Below are 18,323 nucleotides of genomic sequence, written 5' to 3'. Positions count from 1 at the left end.
CTGAAATGAATCCAACTATGCAACACTGCTGTATTCCTCTCTGTGCTTCCTCTCTCAGAGAAGAAGGATACGTAAAAGCAGATCCTTCCCGCTGACTCATTCTGCTCTATAAACTAGATTTGAGGTTTGAGAATAAAGGAATTATCCTGGCTTGTTAAAAAGCTATTTACCTCCATGTTTATAGTTCAACATTACCAGAATAACTACTGCAGTGTACTGTTGTTATTATTACTAAGAATAACAGTAATCAATATCTAACAGCATGAATGAGAGCATACAGACAGGAATTATCACTCATCTCCGCAATACCAAACCTCCTCTACAGAATTTCGTAACAGTAGGTAGACAATAACGCAATTGTATAAACTACAAAATAAAATCTGTAGTGGGAATTAATTACACACTTGGAAACCCCCTAACACTTCCAAGTTACCATGTTGTTAAGCACGTGTGCTACATCTCCACAGTTCCGCATCTTTCTTCCCCCAGTTTTACAGCATCTTCTCTTGCGCTGCTCCTTAGGGCTCTTCAGACAGCCCGCGTCACTGCTCATCACAGGGGCTCAGCGCCAACACTGCTGGACATTTTTGATATGGATAACGTGGAAATCATCTGCAGGGCAAACGGGCACAAGTTATCTAGGAATAGCAGAGATTACCACCTTCTAGAGATTTATAAAAGAATTATCAGTGATCTGTTTGGTTTATACAATAACAGCGCTGTATTTAAAGATAAACCTTGCGCTGCTTTCACTGAATCTGGAACCAGAGCGTAATGGTATCTTTGACCTTATATGTAGGCACATTATATGTTACCATTTTAATTTAGCTTTTATATGATTATTTTCCTTTTGCTAATGTTGCATTGTATGCAGAACTTCATGTGCAGGAGACTGCTTCTCCTATACCAGCGGAATTACAGATGCCAGCCCCCAGCCCCAAAAAAAACCCACATACATTTTCCATATGTGGGGTCTTTTAAAACCAGCTCAGGAGCCCTGTACCATCGTGTAACCACATAATCTGTATAAACATCACCAGGGGTAGCTAATGTTTAAGCAAAACCAAATTCACAAAGTTTAGTAATTCCACTTTGTGTTAACAAAATGTTCTCAGGTTTGAGATCATGTTGTATGACAAAGGAAAGGAAAAAAAAGAAAAAAAACCCACCAAAAAACCCCGAAGCAGTTTAATAAGAAGCAGGTTCTGTTTGCTTTAAAAGTTCTCAAGCATGGACTGGGTAAAGTACTGAATGCTTTTAGTTTTTCAGAATTTCAGAGATGGGTCCAAATACTCTGCAGTAGTACTACTACCACCCAAGTACTCCTCCAATCATCTAGTCCGAGGTCTCTTTACTGTGTTGTTCCAATTCTGCAGATCATTTCAAGCCAACTGGAAGTCTTAAACTATGAAACAAAACCTTTTTCTCAATAAAGAATTAACACTTTTGGTATCTGTATGACAAAACACTACAAAAAAAAGAACAGGTGTGGTCTGAAAGCGATAACATTTTATTTATGATCAGTCTTTCAGGTGAGTTCTTACATTATTGTTGTGAAGGTACTCGATCGCTTGCAGTAACTGGAAAAGGTATTTTTAAGCCTTTTGTTATCCAATCCATGGAAATAATGCTGGAGCTCATCTAGAATTGTATGATCGATAAATTCAGACACCAAGTGAAGTCTTTTTTTTCTGCCTAAATACATGAATCAGGCTGACAATATTCTCATGATGAAATCGCTGTTGGTAAAAGAAGAAAAACACTTTCTACCATGGCTTTTTATTTCAGTTCATAGACTTCCTCTTTAAAAGGTTGATAACAAGAACTATAATCTCCTTAATTAAAGATCGACATTATTTCGAAAATAAGCTAAAAGGCTTTGTTTCTGCTCCGTCAGCCTTCCTCCAATATTCAAACATATTTATCAAGTTATTTTTCAGAACGCATCTCCAGGCTCTGAACTAATACTGCTGAGCCAGGAATACAGCAAAGAAATGAGAAGCTCTTTTCATTAGCTTAGAAAATATCCTCTTGAATGCATTTTACTTACACTAATAAATCATAGATAAGAACTCTCATATTAAAAGAATCACATTAAAAACATGTACTATTTCACATCGAGGTCCATTTACCATTTAATTTTTACATTACTATCTGTTGATATTTTGAAGCAGCTTTAGGTTAAAACCAAAGCTAGTTTTAACTCAGTACAGAAGTATCTGTCCTTTTAATTACCTTTTTTTTTTTTTTTTTTTTTAAATTGAGGGCTACACTCTCCGTGGTACCACATCTCCTTAATGCCACCGAGACCCAGGACATCAGTCTGCGTTCAGAGGTAAGGCCTCCGCAGACACTAACTTCGAGAGAAGTTGAGGAACCCATATGGCAAAATGTGCCATTATGCCTAATTAAAAATTGATGAAGAACTAAATTTTTAAAACATCCAGTTACTGCAAAGAGTGGAAGTGGGCTGAATATACAGCGTAGAAGTAAGAATCCAAATTTATAACCTTGTAATCTGACTACAAGTTATTGTTCCCATACTTTGCAGAAGTTCAATTAAATCAGAGCGAGCTGGTATCTCTGGCTAGGAGAAAATCCAAGACGACCTACATCCAGACTAGAATTCTTGCAGACCTTTCATGGACATAGGTCTAAACTCAAATATTACCACTGAGCTTTTAGGGGAGATCGCCCCACTGCACCATAACAATGCTGAAATACCTTTGCAAGGAAATATTTGTGGATAATCCCTCTTCTGTTTAGGGATGGCACGGACCCTGGTATAATAAACACACTGCCCCTTTTGCGGCCAATGTGCACTGGGGATCCTGGGAAGAGAGCCAAAGCAAAGTGATCTTACCCACAGCCGACAAAAAAGGCCACCTGGGGAAGCTGGGGCAGGACACGGTGTGAGCTGCAACGCTGACCTTTGAATTGCAGAAGCAGGAGGGGAAGCCGTTCGGCCAGTTCTGCTTTCCCTCGCCTTGCGCTGAGGACAGGCAAGAGCTCTGGTACGGAAGCACCCACAGCAACAACACCCAGGCAGGGTCATTAGTAACTCAGCAGAACTCACACGTATTCTTCCACTGCTTAGTTCAAACAGGGACTGCTTTTGTCAACATCATTTCCAAACTTTGTGTCCAAATGTTAAATTTGCTTTAGATGCTGATTTTCATTTGGCAGCAAAGTATTGTAGAAACAATTTGTTTTCACGCTCTTTTGTGCACAAAGCAGCCTACAAGTCACCACATACCCTGGCAATAATGCAAGTCTAATCTTCAAGCCATTTCCCCCTTGTTTTACATATTTAAAGCTGCTAACCTGTAGAAACTTTACGTCTCTCTTTGTGGTTAACACATTTTTCTGATTTCTCACACAATATTTTAATGGCTGCTCTCTGTCCCGTATCCTCATGCTTGCACTTCACTGCTGTTCCTTAACTTCCCCTCCCACTTCATCAAGGATCTCGTGCACCTTCATCCATTATTTCTTCACAGAAGGGCAAAAGTTTTAACTAATTTGAGACACATACAGTTCTTTAAACATATATTTACAGTCAGTGTTCCAAGAGGAGTAACACCTGCAGACAGCAGCACTCACACTATCCTAAACGTTTCTGCAAGCCCTTGAGGCTCCCAACCCCTCGGTCCAGCTGTTTTTAAACATAGATGGGCACAGACAAGAATCAGCTTTACACGCATACACATTCACACAGGCATCTCCAAACCCCACCTTTAAACGCGTGCCATTTAAAACGCGGAATGAAAATTTTAAGTAAAATAAACACGGCCCCATCTTCTAGGAAAAAAAGCTGCGACCGGCGTGACTGGGAAGGGCCCGGATGTCAGCGGTATCGCACCGTTCCAAAAAGGGCTAATGGTAGTTCTGAGAACGGCCCCGCCAGCGGCGCGGCGGGCTCGGGGCCGGTGTCGCCGGGGGCTGCGGAGGGGCGGCCCCCCAGCACCCGCTTCTCCCGGCGGCGAGCGCTGCCCTGAGGCGTCGGCCGCCGCTCGGCCTCGGCGCCGCCGCTCCGGAGGGACTGACGGGCGAAGCGGGCCGAGCGCCCCCGCGCACAGCACCGCCACCCGCGCCGGGCCGGGCACCGGGCCAGGCACCGGGGCCGCCCCTCAGCCCCCGGCCCCGCCGGGCCTCCCGCACCGGTCTGCGCCGCTAGGCCTTGCTGCCATGGCAACGGGCGGGGCGGTGCCGTGGTGACGTCAGGCGCACGGCCGGGCGGGGCTCCGCCTCGCGCTCCCTCAGAACGGCGCTTCCCGCCGGCGGGGAGTTGCTGCTCTCTCCTCAGCGGGAGCTGGTCGTTAAATGTCTCTTGCTCGGGCAGACGCGGCTGCCTTTGCCTCTGCGGGTCGTGGCGTCAGGTAATGGAGGGCGTTCAGCAGCGCCGGGCTGGTGAAAGGGGTAACCCCAGAGGAAGAACTGCCATCTCCCCGCTCCGGTCTTTGCAAAAATAAATGAATACATACATAAAATTTGAGGGAGTTCCTTTAGGTTCTTGAAAAATCCTGAAGCGGGTGGCTGTGTTGAGCCTGTGGAGAAGTGGAGTCACTTAGAACGAGGGTTAAATACTGCCTGGTCAGCCGGTTTAGTGGGGAGAGGCAGGCAGGTGTGGTAGCTCTGGGGTTTTGTCATGCTTATAGTTCCTGTAGGTAGTGTGCCCTTAAGTAAATACGAGCACACTTCATTGAAATACAGTCAAAGAATAATCATGAATAGTTTCCTGTCAAAATAAGAGGATAGGTTGAGTAGGTCCATACAGGGATTTTTTTCTGAGTCTGGTATTTTTCTTGGAAACTTGAAGTGGGATCAGAGGCAGTAACAGGCGCAGAGAGGCTTAGGGACTCTGGAAGATGGGCTGGGAATTGGGGTACATTGAAGTCACACCCTTAAATCAATAAGCTGTGAGGGTTCAGAGGCTGCTTCTAGCTCTGCTGCTGTGTGGATTAAATAAGCTCCTCAATTCTCCTCTTTACTGTGGGTCCACTTACTTGCTCCTATATTGGAGCTAAGGGTGAGCAAATCAATCATTTCTTTGCCACATGACCTGGTGCATTATCTTTGTTCCCGAGTGGGAAGAAGGATTGTCTCTTGTAAAGAAGAGCGTGGCATGGCACCTGGCATGGCAGTCTCCCCATGTTGCTCCTCAGCAGCTGCTGCAATGAATGAAAACAAAACCAGTTTCGAACAGGTGACCTGGCTTATTCATTTCCCTAATTTTGCAGTCTTGGGCTTGGCTGATGTTAATATAAATAACTCTTCCCAGAGGGACACTGCAGCATGAGAGAGTGACCTTTTAAAAAAAAAAAGTTATTAGGAGGATGAATTGTTTTAACAGAGGAGCAAGTAGTTTCCTTTCACTGCTACTTCGCAAGTTTCTCATCTTATGATGGGACAAAGTTAACTTAGAAGTGTTTTGGTTTTTCAAAATGCTACACGAATATGTAGTGTTTACTCAAGATTAATATAGAATGACTATGCTGCAAAATGCTACCTTTTTATTTAATGTCATCCCTTATCAAATATCATTTTTTGGGAAAATATAGGGATAAAAACTGAATTTGAAACAACTTTCTGATCAGGAAGTTGTTATATCTATTTCAGTACTGTTCAAGAAGTTTGTAGAAGGAAAACATTCATTCATGTTCTAGACTGCACGCTGTGTAAGGATTTTTTCCAAGTTTTTGAAGCACTGTTATAGTGAATAGTTTTAATGGTTGCACAGGAAAAAAAAAACCCTCAAGACACCAAATGAAAAAGTTAGTTCTGAAATTGTTATTTCCACCTGGCTCTGGAAGTCGGTGGGTTACAAGTATATGATGAATTGAAAACGTTTAAACTAAAATGCCTGTAGTGAAATTAAACAGTTAATGGCAGTGATACATTTAAATTCATTAAGCAAGGAAGTACTGGAAATAATTATCAGCAGATATAAATCTCAAGAGGTTATTTAGTGCAGATTTCATTTTGAGACACATTAAACCACCTTAGCAAGGGCAGAGCCTCTCTCTTACTGTTACAGTGGGACTGATTTTTTTTGAAACTAGCTTGGGATATAGTTAACTTCATTTTAAAACCTATGTGTGCCGTACACTCAACAGAGCAGAAATTGCAGCTGGTTCTTCAGAGGAAAAAAAAATAAAGCTTTCAATTTATTAATAAAACTACTGGCCACGCCTGTGTAACTGCCAGGTGGGATTAAAAAGAAAATGTTCCATTAGATAACATCAACATGGTGGTGTCAGAGAAGAAGAAATACTGTTGCTGTTGATGTTGCTGAAAAAGTTCCCGAGCCAGGTGGAAACAACGTAGGATTTCAGATTTAACTCTTGTTTGGTGCCTGGTGTTTGGGTTTTGGTTTTTTGTTTGCCCTCTGTGCAGGCAGTGACTGTTTCCCTGCGGGAGAGCTCTGAGCATGGGGGGCGTTGAGAGTGACTGGAGCTTCCAAGGGTGGAGAGCTGCCCTTCGGGTAGGGGATGCTCTCACTGCCCTGTCTGGGCAATTGCAGCAGAGCGGGAGTTAATAGTGAAATAATGAATCTTGTTAAACCGATGTTAATTATTTATACAGGTCCAAGCTTGCGTTTGTTTTTCACAGTCTGCCTTCTCCCTTATGAATTAGCTGGAGCTAGATATAAACTGTATAAAGGTAGAGGAGCAGCAGCGGAATGTGAAATCAAAACGTCTGTGTGACGGGAGGAGGAGGAAAATCCAGAAGAGAGGATTGCTTGGCGGGAACCATTTCTCACTAGTGTGGGGAATAATGTTTTAGTGGCTGGGGAATGATAGTTTCTTATTACCAAGCCTCTTTGAAAAGCTTGCTCCCTTGCAGTATCAGGCTTTACGTGAATTCATATATCTCAGTTTTAGTGTCTGAATATTTTCACTGAGGTGGGACGTTGGGTTAAGAAGAGTTCAGAGCGTACGTCCTTGCAGGGTAAAATCCTGACCTGTGTGAGGTACCGGTTCAGAGCAGCGCTCAGGTCAGTCTGTGCCTAAAACAACCCGTGTTGGTGGAGCTGCTGCAGCGCGGGCTTGGCACGAACTTTGGCAAAAAGCAGTTACGAGCTTTGTGCTGTATTAAACCCAGGATCGATGCTCTTCGAGCACACAGATAGCCGGAGGCGAAAGAAATGGGCAGAGGATGAAGACAATGTTTATTTCTGTCACTTCATTATGAGTCTCATGATGTTTTGACCTCCTTAAAATCATCCGAAAGGAAAGCAAGGAGGCGCAGGTAGTCACACAAATCCAAGTTCTGGGGCTGACTTCCAAGGCTCCACGTTAAGAACTAGGTCATGACTTCAGAGAGATCTGCTCTGGCCTCTGGGAGTAATGGGATTTAAAAAAACCAGAAGGCACCATCGCTCCCCTGGTTCCCCGCTACCTCCCTTCAGAGCGTAAGCCAGTTGGGTACCGATACGTCTCTGGAACGATTTCTGACTGTATCCGTTTGCTCTTACGCCGGTGCTGTCAGGTAGTTCGAATGAGCTGTTCCCTCCCTCAGCCCCCCCGCTGTATTTATAGGCCGTGCCGGCCCCCAGCCCCGTTCCCCTGGCTGGAGAGGCTCCGCGCTGCGGGCACCCTGGCTGCTTGGAGCCCTTTCAGGTTCAAGGTTCTTCGGCAACTCCAAGCTAAAAGCGGAGCGTGCTCTTTCTGCCCCGCTACAGCATCTGCTTGGTGCCAGCCCAAAACCGTAATTTTAAAAAACGACAAATATCTTCCACGGGGGTGAGGCGGTTCTGGTGACAGAGGCGCGGAGCCGGGCACTGCAGCGTCCACTCCTGCACCCTTTTCCCGCTGGCTCTTCCAAACGCCATCAGCGGCTCCGCGGGTGCGGAGCTGCGCGCAGGCGCTTCCCCCCCCCCCCCCGCGGTGGGGTGGGGTGGGGTGGGCCGTCCCGTCACCACCACCACCACCCCCGCCCGCGACGTCGGCCGGCCCAGCGGCGCGGCCCGCCCCCCGCGGAGGGAGACGCCATTGCGGGTTGTTTGTGCAGGCGGCGGAGGGAGGCGGCGCCGCGGCTGCGGACTCTTTTTTTTTTTTTTTTTTTTTTTTTTTTCCCTCTCCTCCCTTCCCCTCTCCTCCTCCCCGCGGCGATCATGTCCACCCCGGCGCGGCGCAGGCTGATGCGCGACTTCAAGAGGTGAGCGGGACCCCCGGCCCCGCCGCCGGCCGCCCTGCGGGGAGCGGGTACCCCCTCCCGGGGGACGGGGCCGGCCAGGCAGCGGGGGAAGCGCTGCCGCCGCCGCTGCTGCCGCCGCCCGGCTGCGGGCCTGACCCGGCCGTTTGCGGGGTCGGGGCTCGGGCTCGCACCGCCGGGCTGCCCCGGCGAAGGGAGGGGGCCGTGCCCGCGGAGGAGCCGTGGCGGGCTGCGCCGGGGCGGCGTGTCCCGGGCCGTCCCTCCGGCCCCGTGCCTTTGTGCTGGGGACGGGGGCTGGCGCAGAGCCCCCTTCCCCGGGTTCTCCCCCGGCGGGTGCCGCCGGGCGGCGGGGCAGGGGCGCGCTCCGAGCCAGCGGCTTCGCCCGTTCCCCACTCGGGGAGTGAGGGTGGGAAGTACCGCGGGGAGCCCTCCGGGGAGGCCGCTCCCGGGGGTGAGCGGGGTGGGGGGGGGGTGTCCCGGCGGGCAGGGCCGGCTTTGTTTGTGCTGGGCGCCGCGGCCCCGGCGGCCCGCCTCGCCCGTGTGCCGACGGCTGGGGGCGTCTGAGGATAAAAGTTGAAGCGGTGCCTTCAAAACAAGGGCAGCCCCCGGCCTCCCCGCCTGCGTGGGAAGGGCCCGGCGCGGGGGAGCCTCCCCGGGAGTGCTCCCCCGGCCGCGGCGGGGCTGGGGCGGTGAGGTGGGGGTTAATGAGGCGGGAGATGCGGCGGTGGCGGTGGGCTGCCAGGTGTCGGGCTCAGATGGGAGTATGGTACAGGTGCCCTTGCCCTAGAAGGGCCCGGCGGTGCAGAGCTGGCCGAGGCTGAATGTTTGTGCCGTGCTTCCCGCACCCCCTCCCTTTCCTCGCACAAGCTCTTGAATACCGAAGGTGTTTGGCCCAGTTTTCTGAACAGACCAGGCTTTAGATGCGTTTGAGGCTCGTTGGGCTGACGGTCTCCGAAAATAAGTACAGTTCGGGACGGACATCTAAAAATAAAGCGTAAAGAATTAGCAAATACTTTGTCTGTCTGTATGGAATAAAAAGCAAAATGCCCTTTAATGTTTTTATGCGCATGCTATTCTGTCTAAGGTTTTCAACCATGAGGAATCTTTTGTATAATATATACAAACTGCTAAAGAAGCAGTTATTAGTTGCACTCTTTTAAATGTTAATGACTGAACCACAGACTCTAGAATAATTTATTTCCAGTCTGACATGTAAACACACTTAGAGAGTGTGGAAAAAGGTGGGGGGGTTCTTTTGTAAGCTTTACAATATGTCGTGTGATTTTTCTGGACTGGAGTCACTCATAAGTTGTTGGAGGTGAGTCAGCTTTGATAGTGTCTCCTTTTTTAGCGTAGCTATGTTATATCAGTACCTGAAAATACATGAGTAAACAGTTGACGCGTATTGTAGTTGCTTTACGTGACTGCATGTAAAGCTACGGTGGTAAAAGCCTGATTTGTGAATCTACAAAAAGTTGGATGTGTTTGACATGTGGAGCCAACCTCTTCTGTTGTATTTGGGTGTTGGTGTTTGCTAAGCGGGTGTTGCTTGATTCCTGTTCAAATCAAAACAGGGTATTCAGTCTTTTTTATTGTGTTCAGTTACACAGATGACATGAACCAGTGATTTTTTTTCAGGCTGAGGAACTAAGTAATTTTTCAGGATTGCAATCAGACATGGTCTTTATGATTTTATAATCTTAGAAGGACTGGCTTATAGTTTTGAAATTTAAGGTGGAGAGAAGACTTCAAAGCTTTGGAAAAGTATAACCAAATAAACACAAAGTAAATCACATTTATTTATCAAATATATGACAACTTTATTACCCCAAAACTTATGCAACTTTTTCGAGTCAGTTTTTTTTACTCTCCTCTTTCCTACCATAAGTTATATATTTGTTTAGCCTTATGTTACTTGTACCTCATACTGAAAAAGCAGACCGTGTGCTGTGAACTCTGATTCACTTTGTTAAATATAAACTCCTTTTGCATTCTGTGATTGTCAAGAGCAGTGAAGAGAGAACAGTTCAACAGATTTTGTGTCTCATCTGATTTGTTTGACTAAACCAACAGAAAAATAAGTTAAATTTTTTTTTTCTGTTAGAAAAGGGGCTACAAATACTGCATTTTTCCCTAGCTGTTAAAGATTTCCAGGCCCTGTTCAGATCAGTCTAATTTTCCCTCTGCCACAACCTTTCTGTGGTTAGACCCTTTGACAGCAGGGTGCACATGAGCTTTCAAATTGATCTAAAAACCAAAGCCACCCTTCAGATGCATTTGTCAGGCTGAATGCTTAGGCATTATTGTTGGCGTGCAGCCTGGCTGTCACACAGGAAGAAGTCCTGTTCCTGCTCTCCCTGACCAAAATAGCAGGTGGTTTATGCTGTTGATACTAAGCTGTCTGAACTGCATGTGCTCGGAGAGCAAGGATGTAAACACAGAGTTGAGAGGGGATCTGAGCTGCAAACGGAGCGAGCCCTGCTTCTGGGCTGTCTCTGTAGGGCAACGCCATTGCTCAGCATCCATATGCACATGCAGTTTTACCACAGACTTAGGCAGTGCAAGTGCAGGAGAATTTACTGCCTGTATACCAGTGTCAGCTCTGAATAAATCTGCATTTACACACCGACATTTAGTTAGAAATTGTCCCTTGGTCTGCAGGGCTTTTGGTGGCGACTTGTTCATAAGTGTACTGTGATGTGGTCAAACCTCATGTTAATGCTAAAGAATGGCTTTTGAAGCAAGGGCAGTCACTGCATTTTATTTATTCTTGTATAACTCAAGAGGGTGAATAGGCGGGGTGGGTAGGAGCTGTCGCTGAAGGGTTAGATCGGGCAAGTTGTTCATCAGGTGATTGGGGCTTGCTGGTTTACATTGTTCAGGGTCTTAGGTGATCTTTAAGCAGAAACATTGGTATACAGAAGGATGGGCAGAAGGAGAGTATCTGGATCCTATTCTTTGGTTGCGATATATGTTTCTGTCTGGTCCAAGTTTATGTGGCTTTCAGTAAGTAATGTGTTTTTCCCTAGTCCAAGGATTAAGGAACTAAAAAGAATTTAAAATGCTTCCATGATTACTTTAGTGATAAACACATTGGCTGAACTGGTAAGAGGGAGCAGTACACAGGTTTTCCGCTTGCTCCCTTTTGAGGCAATCAGCTTGCCAGTCAAAATAGGCTTATACCAAATTTAGCCACATCGTGCACATGGATCTGGGAATGCAGGAAAAGCTCCACTGACAGTCCCTTGCACTTAGTCGGAGCAAGTGTGCTGTGTAAGTGTCACTGGCTGCTTTTCAGCTCCTGTTTGTGACTGCAATTTGTTCTCTTCTTCATTGTGGCAGCCAGCAGCAATTGCTCTTTCATAGTTCACTATGTAGTACTGTAAATCCCAGCTGTACATGGTGCTTTAAATTATCCTTAGAGTTAATGCTTTGCTCCCTGCACGCTTAATCTAACCTGTTGGGCTGTTGTAGTGTGTTGGTGTAATACATGAGAAAATCTTGATGTGTGTCACCTTGCAGGTTTGTCTTTTGGAGTATTGATAATCTGCATGTAATGCTTTGTGTATTCTCTGATTTGGAATGAGAAAATATTTACAAAATCTGGATATGACTGTTAAGTTATACTTGCAGGTGGAAGTATTTCATTTATATAAGGCTTGTCATTCTATATTTGTAATTCTTAGATTGCAAGAAGACCCTCCTGTGGGTGTCAGTGGTGCACCATCTGAGAATAATATAATGCAATGGAATGCAGTTATATTTGGGTAAGAGTTTTTGATCACTGTAAAATTCTATATCAAAGGGCTAAATATAACAAAACCTGGGTTTTGTTTTTACAATGATTCTCTTCTTTTATGTACATAAAGTCAGGAAACTTAGAAAAATGACCCAGTGTGCTGTTGCGGTAAAAAATCTGTTTTCAGGGGTAATACAGAATGTGTAGGAAAGAAAAATTTAAAATTTGTTCATCTTTTTTGTTGCATAAAGCTTGCATATGGCTTAATAAATAGGTTAGACTGTGTAGGAGTTGGGTTATGAAAAAGCAGGCTTCCTCTTTAAAGTACATAAGAGCTGCATGTTCTCGGCCATTAAATCCAGATGTATTAGCAGTGATTGGATTGATTCGCAGTAGAACGAGGTACCGGTTCTGTCTAGGGAGTTACACTACATATCCTACAGAACAGGAACTGGCTTAGTATCCTTTCATTAAACTGAAGTATGCTTGCTAGTAATTTGCTCATTAATTCCAATCTAGTCACGTAATGGCATATGTATTGTTTGGGATGATGATAAAGTAGGTATCTCGACTAGCAGATTGACTGTGGGAAAGTGTCTTAGATACGACCAAGCTCTCGGAGGTTGCCTTTGGATACTTCTCTAAATACTTAAATTATTGCCTCTACCTATATCTTGGGGAGGATGAGGAAGAAGATACAAACTTATTGTGCTTGTTTAGAAGTAGGTAATGATCCTTTTTAACTGGAGTTTATTTTTAAAACCTTTCAGGCCAGAAGGGACACCTTTCGAAGATGGTAAGCCGCTAACTTTTATATCCTTTGTCATTCTTATAAATATTGCCAGTATTAACATTGTTCTGCTTTGAAAAAATAAAAGATGTTATCTGTATGTAATTTGGAACAAACTAAGCAAGCAAGTGAAGGAGTAAGGTCTTGTTGGCTATTAAAATACATACTTTGATGTAAGCAGTGTCTTGTCATAGTGGTTGATGGTTAGTTAGAAAGCTATGAAGCAATGCTTGTATCAAGACTTGTTTATACGTATACACTAGAGCTTGTAGTGGGGGAAGTTGGTCTAATGCTGCCAGATGTGTTTTCACATCTCCATAGCTAAGCTCAACAAGACAGTGTGCTTTTCTGGTTTCATCTTTGTGGCATGTTTGATTCATCTCTGTTCTCCTAATGAAGAACAGGTGAAAAACCTTGAATTGTTCTGAATATAGAACTCAATGAGGGGGAGGGAATACCGAATTTGTACATAAACATGAAAGTTGGTGTGTAATGAACCTCCCTTAGGCATATGAGGAATAATGAGTTTAATAATTATAGTATTATTGCAGTAATCGGCAGCAGATGGGTTTTCCTCTGTGTTGGGTTGGAGGAGTTACAGTAAATTATTCACTGATCCGTAAGAAAGGTTTTCAGTGCATCAGTCATGAGCTCCAAAGACTGAGATTGCTGATTACGAAATTCTAGTGTTTCTGTGCTGGCACCACAGTGCCTTCTTAATGAAATGCCTTAAAGTCACCGAAGTCCGTGGAACCGGCATGTTGGGTCACAGAAAAAGGAGAGGGCAGTGGGATAATTGATGTTGGATCTAGCTGCCTTTGCCGTGTATACAGTGAGTCTCCAGGCTTCTACCTAGCTGCTGCTCCTGGGTTTATCACCATCACTAAGTAGTAGTTCCATTATCACTTGAAATATATGAAAAGAAACCAGACTCAGTGTTGTTTGTTTATATAATGATGAGAAGAAATACTGATCATGGAGCACATAAATTAACTTATTTTGTATATGTTCCTGGAGGTGTTCTTTTGTTGTTAGTTATCTGATTGTATTTATGTTTGTTTGGACAGGTACTTTTAAACTAGTAATAGAATTTTCCGAAGAATATCCAAATAAGCCTCCAACTGTTAGGTTTTTATCAAAAATGTTCCATCCAAATGGTGAGTAAATCATTTTTATTTAGCCATAATACCCATTAAATATTATGATGTGGTCATGTATTCTGAGAAGCTCCAGAATGCTTAACAGCTCTCCATCTCTCTTCATTGCCACCTCCTAAGTAGATGTCTAGGACGGCAACTGCTTGATGAAAAATTAAGAATTATGGTGCTATTAAGAAGCAGCTATCTGTCTCTTTCTACTCAATATATAGCCTCGGTAGCAAAGCCTGTGAGCATTTTCAGCAGCAGCTGCACTTAGGTTGGCTTAAAGAGGCAATTCTGGTTGCAGATTCCTGCCCCCTTCCATTTAACAGCAATCGTGTATGTGCAGCCACATCGTGCAGTAGGGAACTGATCGAGCCAAATGTTATTTATTTCTGTCAGGCGAGATTTCGGCCAAGTCCATGCCTTCGCTGGGTTCACTGTACCAACCAGTACTAGCACAAAGAAGAAGGTGAGAATGCACAGTCGTAGGGGAGTGCAGAGGAGGAGGCTGACCCCAACTCGGTGATGAGGGCAGCCTTATGAGAAAGAGTGCCATGCTTCCTGCTCCAGCAGTTGATAGGTTTTATCCAGTTATTCTTGCATGCCCCGTGCCTTTTGCTTTTGCTTTTCCAAGCCCCTCTGTAGCAAAGGGGGTATAGATTCAATTTGAGGGTTGAAACATAAGCCTATTCCAGCATTTCTTGTAGCTTGAGCCCTCCGTGAACAGAGGCTGACCTTGGCTTCAGTTCTGTGACTTCTTAGACAGTGCCGTCTCACCATTCATCTGTCACGTAACATGCAGGCCAGTATGCCTCTGACAGGGTTTTTGTAATTTGTTGGGTTTTATTGGCATGAACAAGCTAGAAGACTAGGGTGTAGGAGTTTGAGTGGCGAATCTGCTTCATACAGGCTCTCGTATTAAGACTACTGATAGGTATCCAGACAGAAGTAGGATTTCACGCACACGTTTCAGTATTTTCTATTGTCTGCCTTAGTGTCTCTCATAGTGAGTGTAGAGTATGTGAAAACGGGGCAAGAACTCTCTCTGCCTAGTGCTTGAGTCCATTCAGACTGTGAGGTCCTCGGCTGGTGCGGTGGATTCCACTCCTGCAGTAAATGTCTCGCTGCTCTCTGGGAGGCCTCACCTGTGTGTGTCTGGGCCAGTCACACAAGAGGAGCAAGAAACCAAGTCTACTAGTTCCTGTGCTAATGCCATAATCTTCAGACCTTCCTTCTTTTCCTCTTAAGTCGTCTGTTACTTCCAGTAAAATATCTCCTTCAAAATACAAGATGTCAAACTACAGAAAATTGAGACATAGCTGCTGTCCTCTTTCCTAAAGCATTAATTGAAACACAGACTGAATTGGAACAGTAACTCTGCCTTGAACAGTATGTAATGAACAAACTATAAAATAAAACCAATGGTTTCTAAATGGTATCTATGTTGTATTTACAGTTTATGCAGATGGTAGCATATGTTTAGATATTCTTCAGAATCGCTGGAGTCCAACTTATGATGTTTCATCTATTTTAACTTCAATTCAGGTAACTTTACGTCTATTTTAGCAAATAATTATGTTGCTGTTAGTCTCTATTCCAGAATACACAGCTCAGTGACGTGGCTAACAGGTATCTATATCAAGGGGGACTTCAAATACTTGTGAGCTAAGCAGTAGCTTTTTAGATCAAATAAAGGCTAAGTGGTGACCTATGTAATTACTAATTTTGAGCTACAAAACTGCCGTTAGATGTTTTTTACAGGAAAACAGTTACTGCTTTGGATTCCTTTTTAACTGTTTTTAGTCAAGACAGGACATCAGATGTAGAAATTTGCCTAGTGTTTTAAACACTAACCTTTATCGTGAAGCCTTGCCCTATGAAGTCCTCAAGGAGACAATACTGCTGAAACCTACTTTACTCGGAATAAGTAAAAATGGCCTGGCATGGCGAAAACGTACATTTGCTTTACTCCCGTGTGATTGTTTTTATTTTTCTACAGTGAAGTTTTGTAGGAGGCATCTTAGGCCCCTCTTTAGTCCTGAATGACAATAGTAGTGTAATTACTGAATAAGCAATTAGCATCAATTAGCAATACTGCTAGCTGGCATAAATGACCATGTATCTGTTAGGTTTGTGAACCTAGAAGTGTATGCAGTGCTAATGCTTACGCAATGTATAATATGAGGTTCAGTAGTGTAATTATGGGTGCCTAACCGTGAGTTTAACTGGTTTTTTTTTTTCCAATTGGGCTCTTCTGAGTCATGTCTGCCTCCTGAAACACATTTGATTTGAAAGTTGTAAGTTGATTTTTCCCTGATTTAAAATGTGTTGGTTTGTCTCACGTTTTGTTTTCCCCTTTCTACAGTCTCTGCTTGATGAACCTAATCCAAACAGTCCAGCAAACAGTCAGGCGGCACAACTCTATCAGGAGAACAAACGTGAATATGAGAAAAGAGTTTCAGCTATTGTCGAACAAAGTTGGAATGATTCGTAACAGCTGCTTTGTTACTCTCCATCCTCACAATCATTATGTACAATTAAACACTCAATAGCAAGGCTACCAGAAATTTCAAGTGCCACAGTTCTAAGAATTTGCATAAAAACTCATTCGCAAGCAAAATTAAGCCCTCCAGTTTAGGAAACTTAAAAGCTTGTGTATCTTGATTAACGTACTTTTTATTGCATGGTATGAACTAAGTTATTGCTACATAAATTTGTAATATATCCTGTTTGTATTTTTTTTCCAAGTGTATAATGTTGGTGTGGAGTTTTCATGACAGAATATACACATTTTGTAAATCTGTACTTTTTCAAATATTGAATGCCTTATTTTTGAATTCTTTAGATTTTTAAATTGGAGAAAAAGCACTTAACAAAGTTTTTATATATAAATATTTCATGTAAAACTGTTAAATACATAACCTTAGCGCAAGACGTTCTGCTCTCACTCTGTATCTCTTTCAAAGGGCTCATCTTTAGTCCATTTTTCCTTTTGGTACATGCTGATTATACCATGCACTTTAGAAACAGAAAAGTTAATCCGTGATGTAACTGTCTTCACTGGACGTCTCTGCTTCTGCGCCAGAGCTTAACTTGATTCTGTGTGTCCTCAGTTGTATGAGGAAGAGAAGTATTGGTAGCTGCCAACTTACAAACGGGGAAACAGATGTAACTATTTTGCTAGAAGTCCCACTTTAAACCAGTGGCAGAGTTGCAAACAGGACCTGGATGACCAGGCTTGATGATAATGTATTCTAATAACTTCTATTTTTCAGGGAGATTGTATTTTACCAAGTTGTAAAATGTTGTCATCTAAATCTGTCCTATATTCACATACTGATACTGTAATACAGTTTTGAATATCTTCTAATAATTAAAGAGGTGTCCCATTAGTTTCCCTTGGGGGTAGGGAAGAAATTAATCACCAACAGAAGAAAACATGCCTGCAGATTTAATGGAGTTACTCTTTAAAACTTGGCTGTGTACCACAGGTCAGGTCTTGTGTCTGTATCACAGAGGTTCCATGTATTCTTAAGTTGCCAGTTTTAAAGAAGTTTCGTTTTGTTTTTGTAAATGTTGATGTGGCAATTTCTTACTGTATTCTGTAAACCAGGCTGGATGACTACAGTAAAGAATTAGGCTTTTTTTTTTTTTTCCTCCCAGCAGCAAAATTGTAATCCCTTTGTCATAATTCCAGCCAGCATTACGTATGTATTAAAACCCCCAGATCCCATACCAAAATATAGCTCAGTGTTGCCTGAAAAGCAGTGGAAGTTTATTTCAGCTAGGAGAGAAAATGTTGTTTATTTGCAGTAGTCATTACTAAAAGTTAGTCTCTGTTAATGCAGTGAAACAGGAATATCAATTTACACCTCACAGCTGCTCGTAAAGTTGTTCTGTAATTTATAGGAGCAGCACTATTAAGTTTAGAAACTGCAAGAAGAATACTAGTCAAACTGTTCTGTGTTAGTAGCTTGTGGAGCAAAACTATTCTACCTTAGATAAGCATTGTTAGAAAACTGTAGTTAGCGTGCAAAGGCTTAGAAACATTCATGCCAAGTCATACTAAACTACAATGTTGGTAAGTCAGTTTGCTTTCCTTGAGTCAGTGAACTTGTGTTTAAAAATTCTTCAATCTGCACCTAATTATTAACAGAAACCCCAAAGGATCCAATTTGCCTTTTGACTATGGTGGAATTACAGTAACACTAGCAAAGCGGCGTTACGTAGCGTAAAGCAGCATCAGTGCAAAGATTTTGTTCGCAAGTATGGAAAAGCTCCCTGTTTCTGAGAATTCGTCTAAACTTTCAAGATTTTTTTTTTTAATTTTGCCTTCTGTTTCAGTATTTATTTTTGTTCCTTTGACATGTGCGTGAGATGAGATTTGCCATTCATTAGAGTCCATATTGATTTGATTATTCCTGAACAGCCAGTTTAGCCTAGTTATAGATTGATGAAGCTCAGCAAATGTGTTTGTGTATCTGGGATGGAGGCA

At 43.5% G+C, this 18,323-nt stretch overlaps 1 protein-coding gene across 4 annotated transcripts; it reads left to right on the top strand.

Annotated features, from left to right (window-relative positions):
- The first annotated feature begins 4,323 nt into the window (after positions 1-4,323).
- UBE2B (ubiquitin conjugating enzyme E2 B) lies at positions 4,324-17,220 on the top strand. 4 transcript variants are annotated; one of them, XM_050905205.1, is made up of 6 exons: positions 4,324-4,379; positions 11,844-11,924; positions 12,667-12,692; positions 13,754-13,843; positions 15,285-15,373; positions 16,194-17,220. In XM_050905205.1, exons 1-6 carry the CDS (start codon positions 4,324-4,326, stop codon positions 16,320-16,322), a joined length of 471 nt encoding a protein of 156 aa, XP_050761162.1. In that variant the 3' UTR covers positions 16,323-17,220. The 4 variants fall into 4 exon arrangements, with proteins under 4 accessions (XP_050761162.1, XP_050761163.1, XP_050761165.1 ...); XM_050905206.1 differs by lacking the exon at positions 4,324-4,379 and adding an exon at positions 8,091-8,160; XM_050905207.1 differs by lacking the exon at positions 4,324-4,379 and adding an exon at positions 11,413-11,430.
- Positions 17,221-18,323: the final 1,103 nt, after the last annotated feature.

Source organism: Gymnogyps californianus, chromosome 14, assembly GCF_018139145.2.
Source record: "Gymnogyps californianus isolate 813 chromosome 14, ASM1813914v2, whole genome shotgun sequence".
Taxonomy (NCBI): domain Eukaryota; kingdom Metazoa; phylum Chordata; class Aves; order Accipitriformes; family Cathartidae; genus Gymnogyps; species Gymnogyps californianus.
The sequence above is the reverse complement of the archived record's forward strand: the minus strand, read 5'-3'. Positions and strand labels throughout refer to the sequence as shown.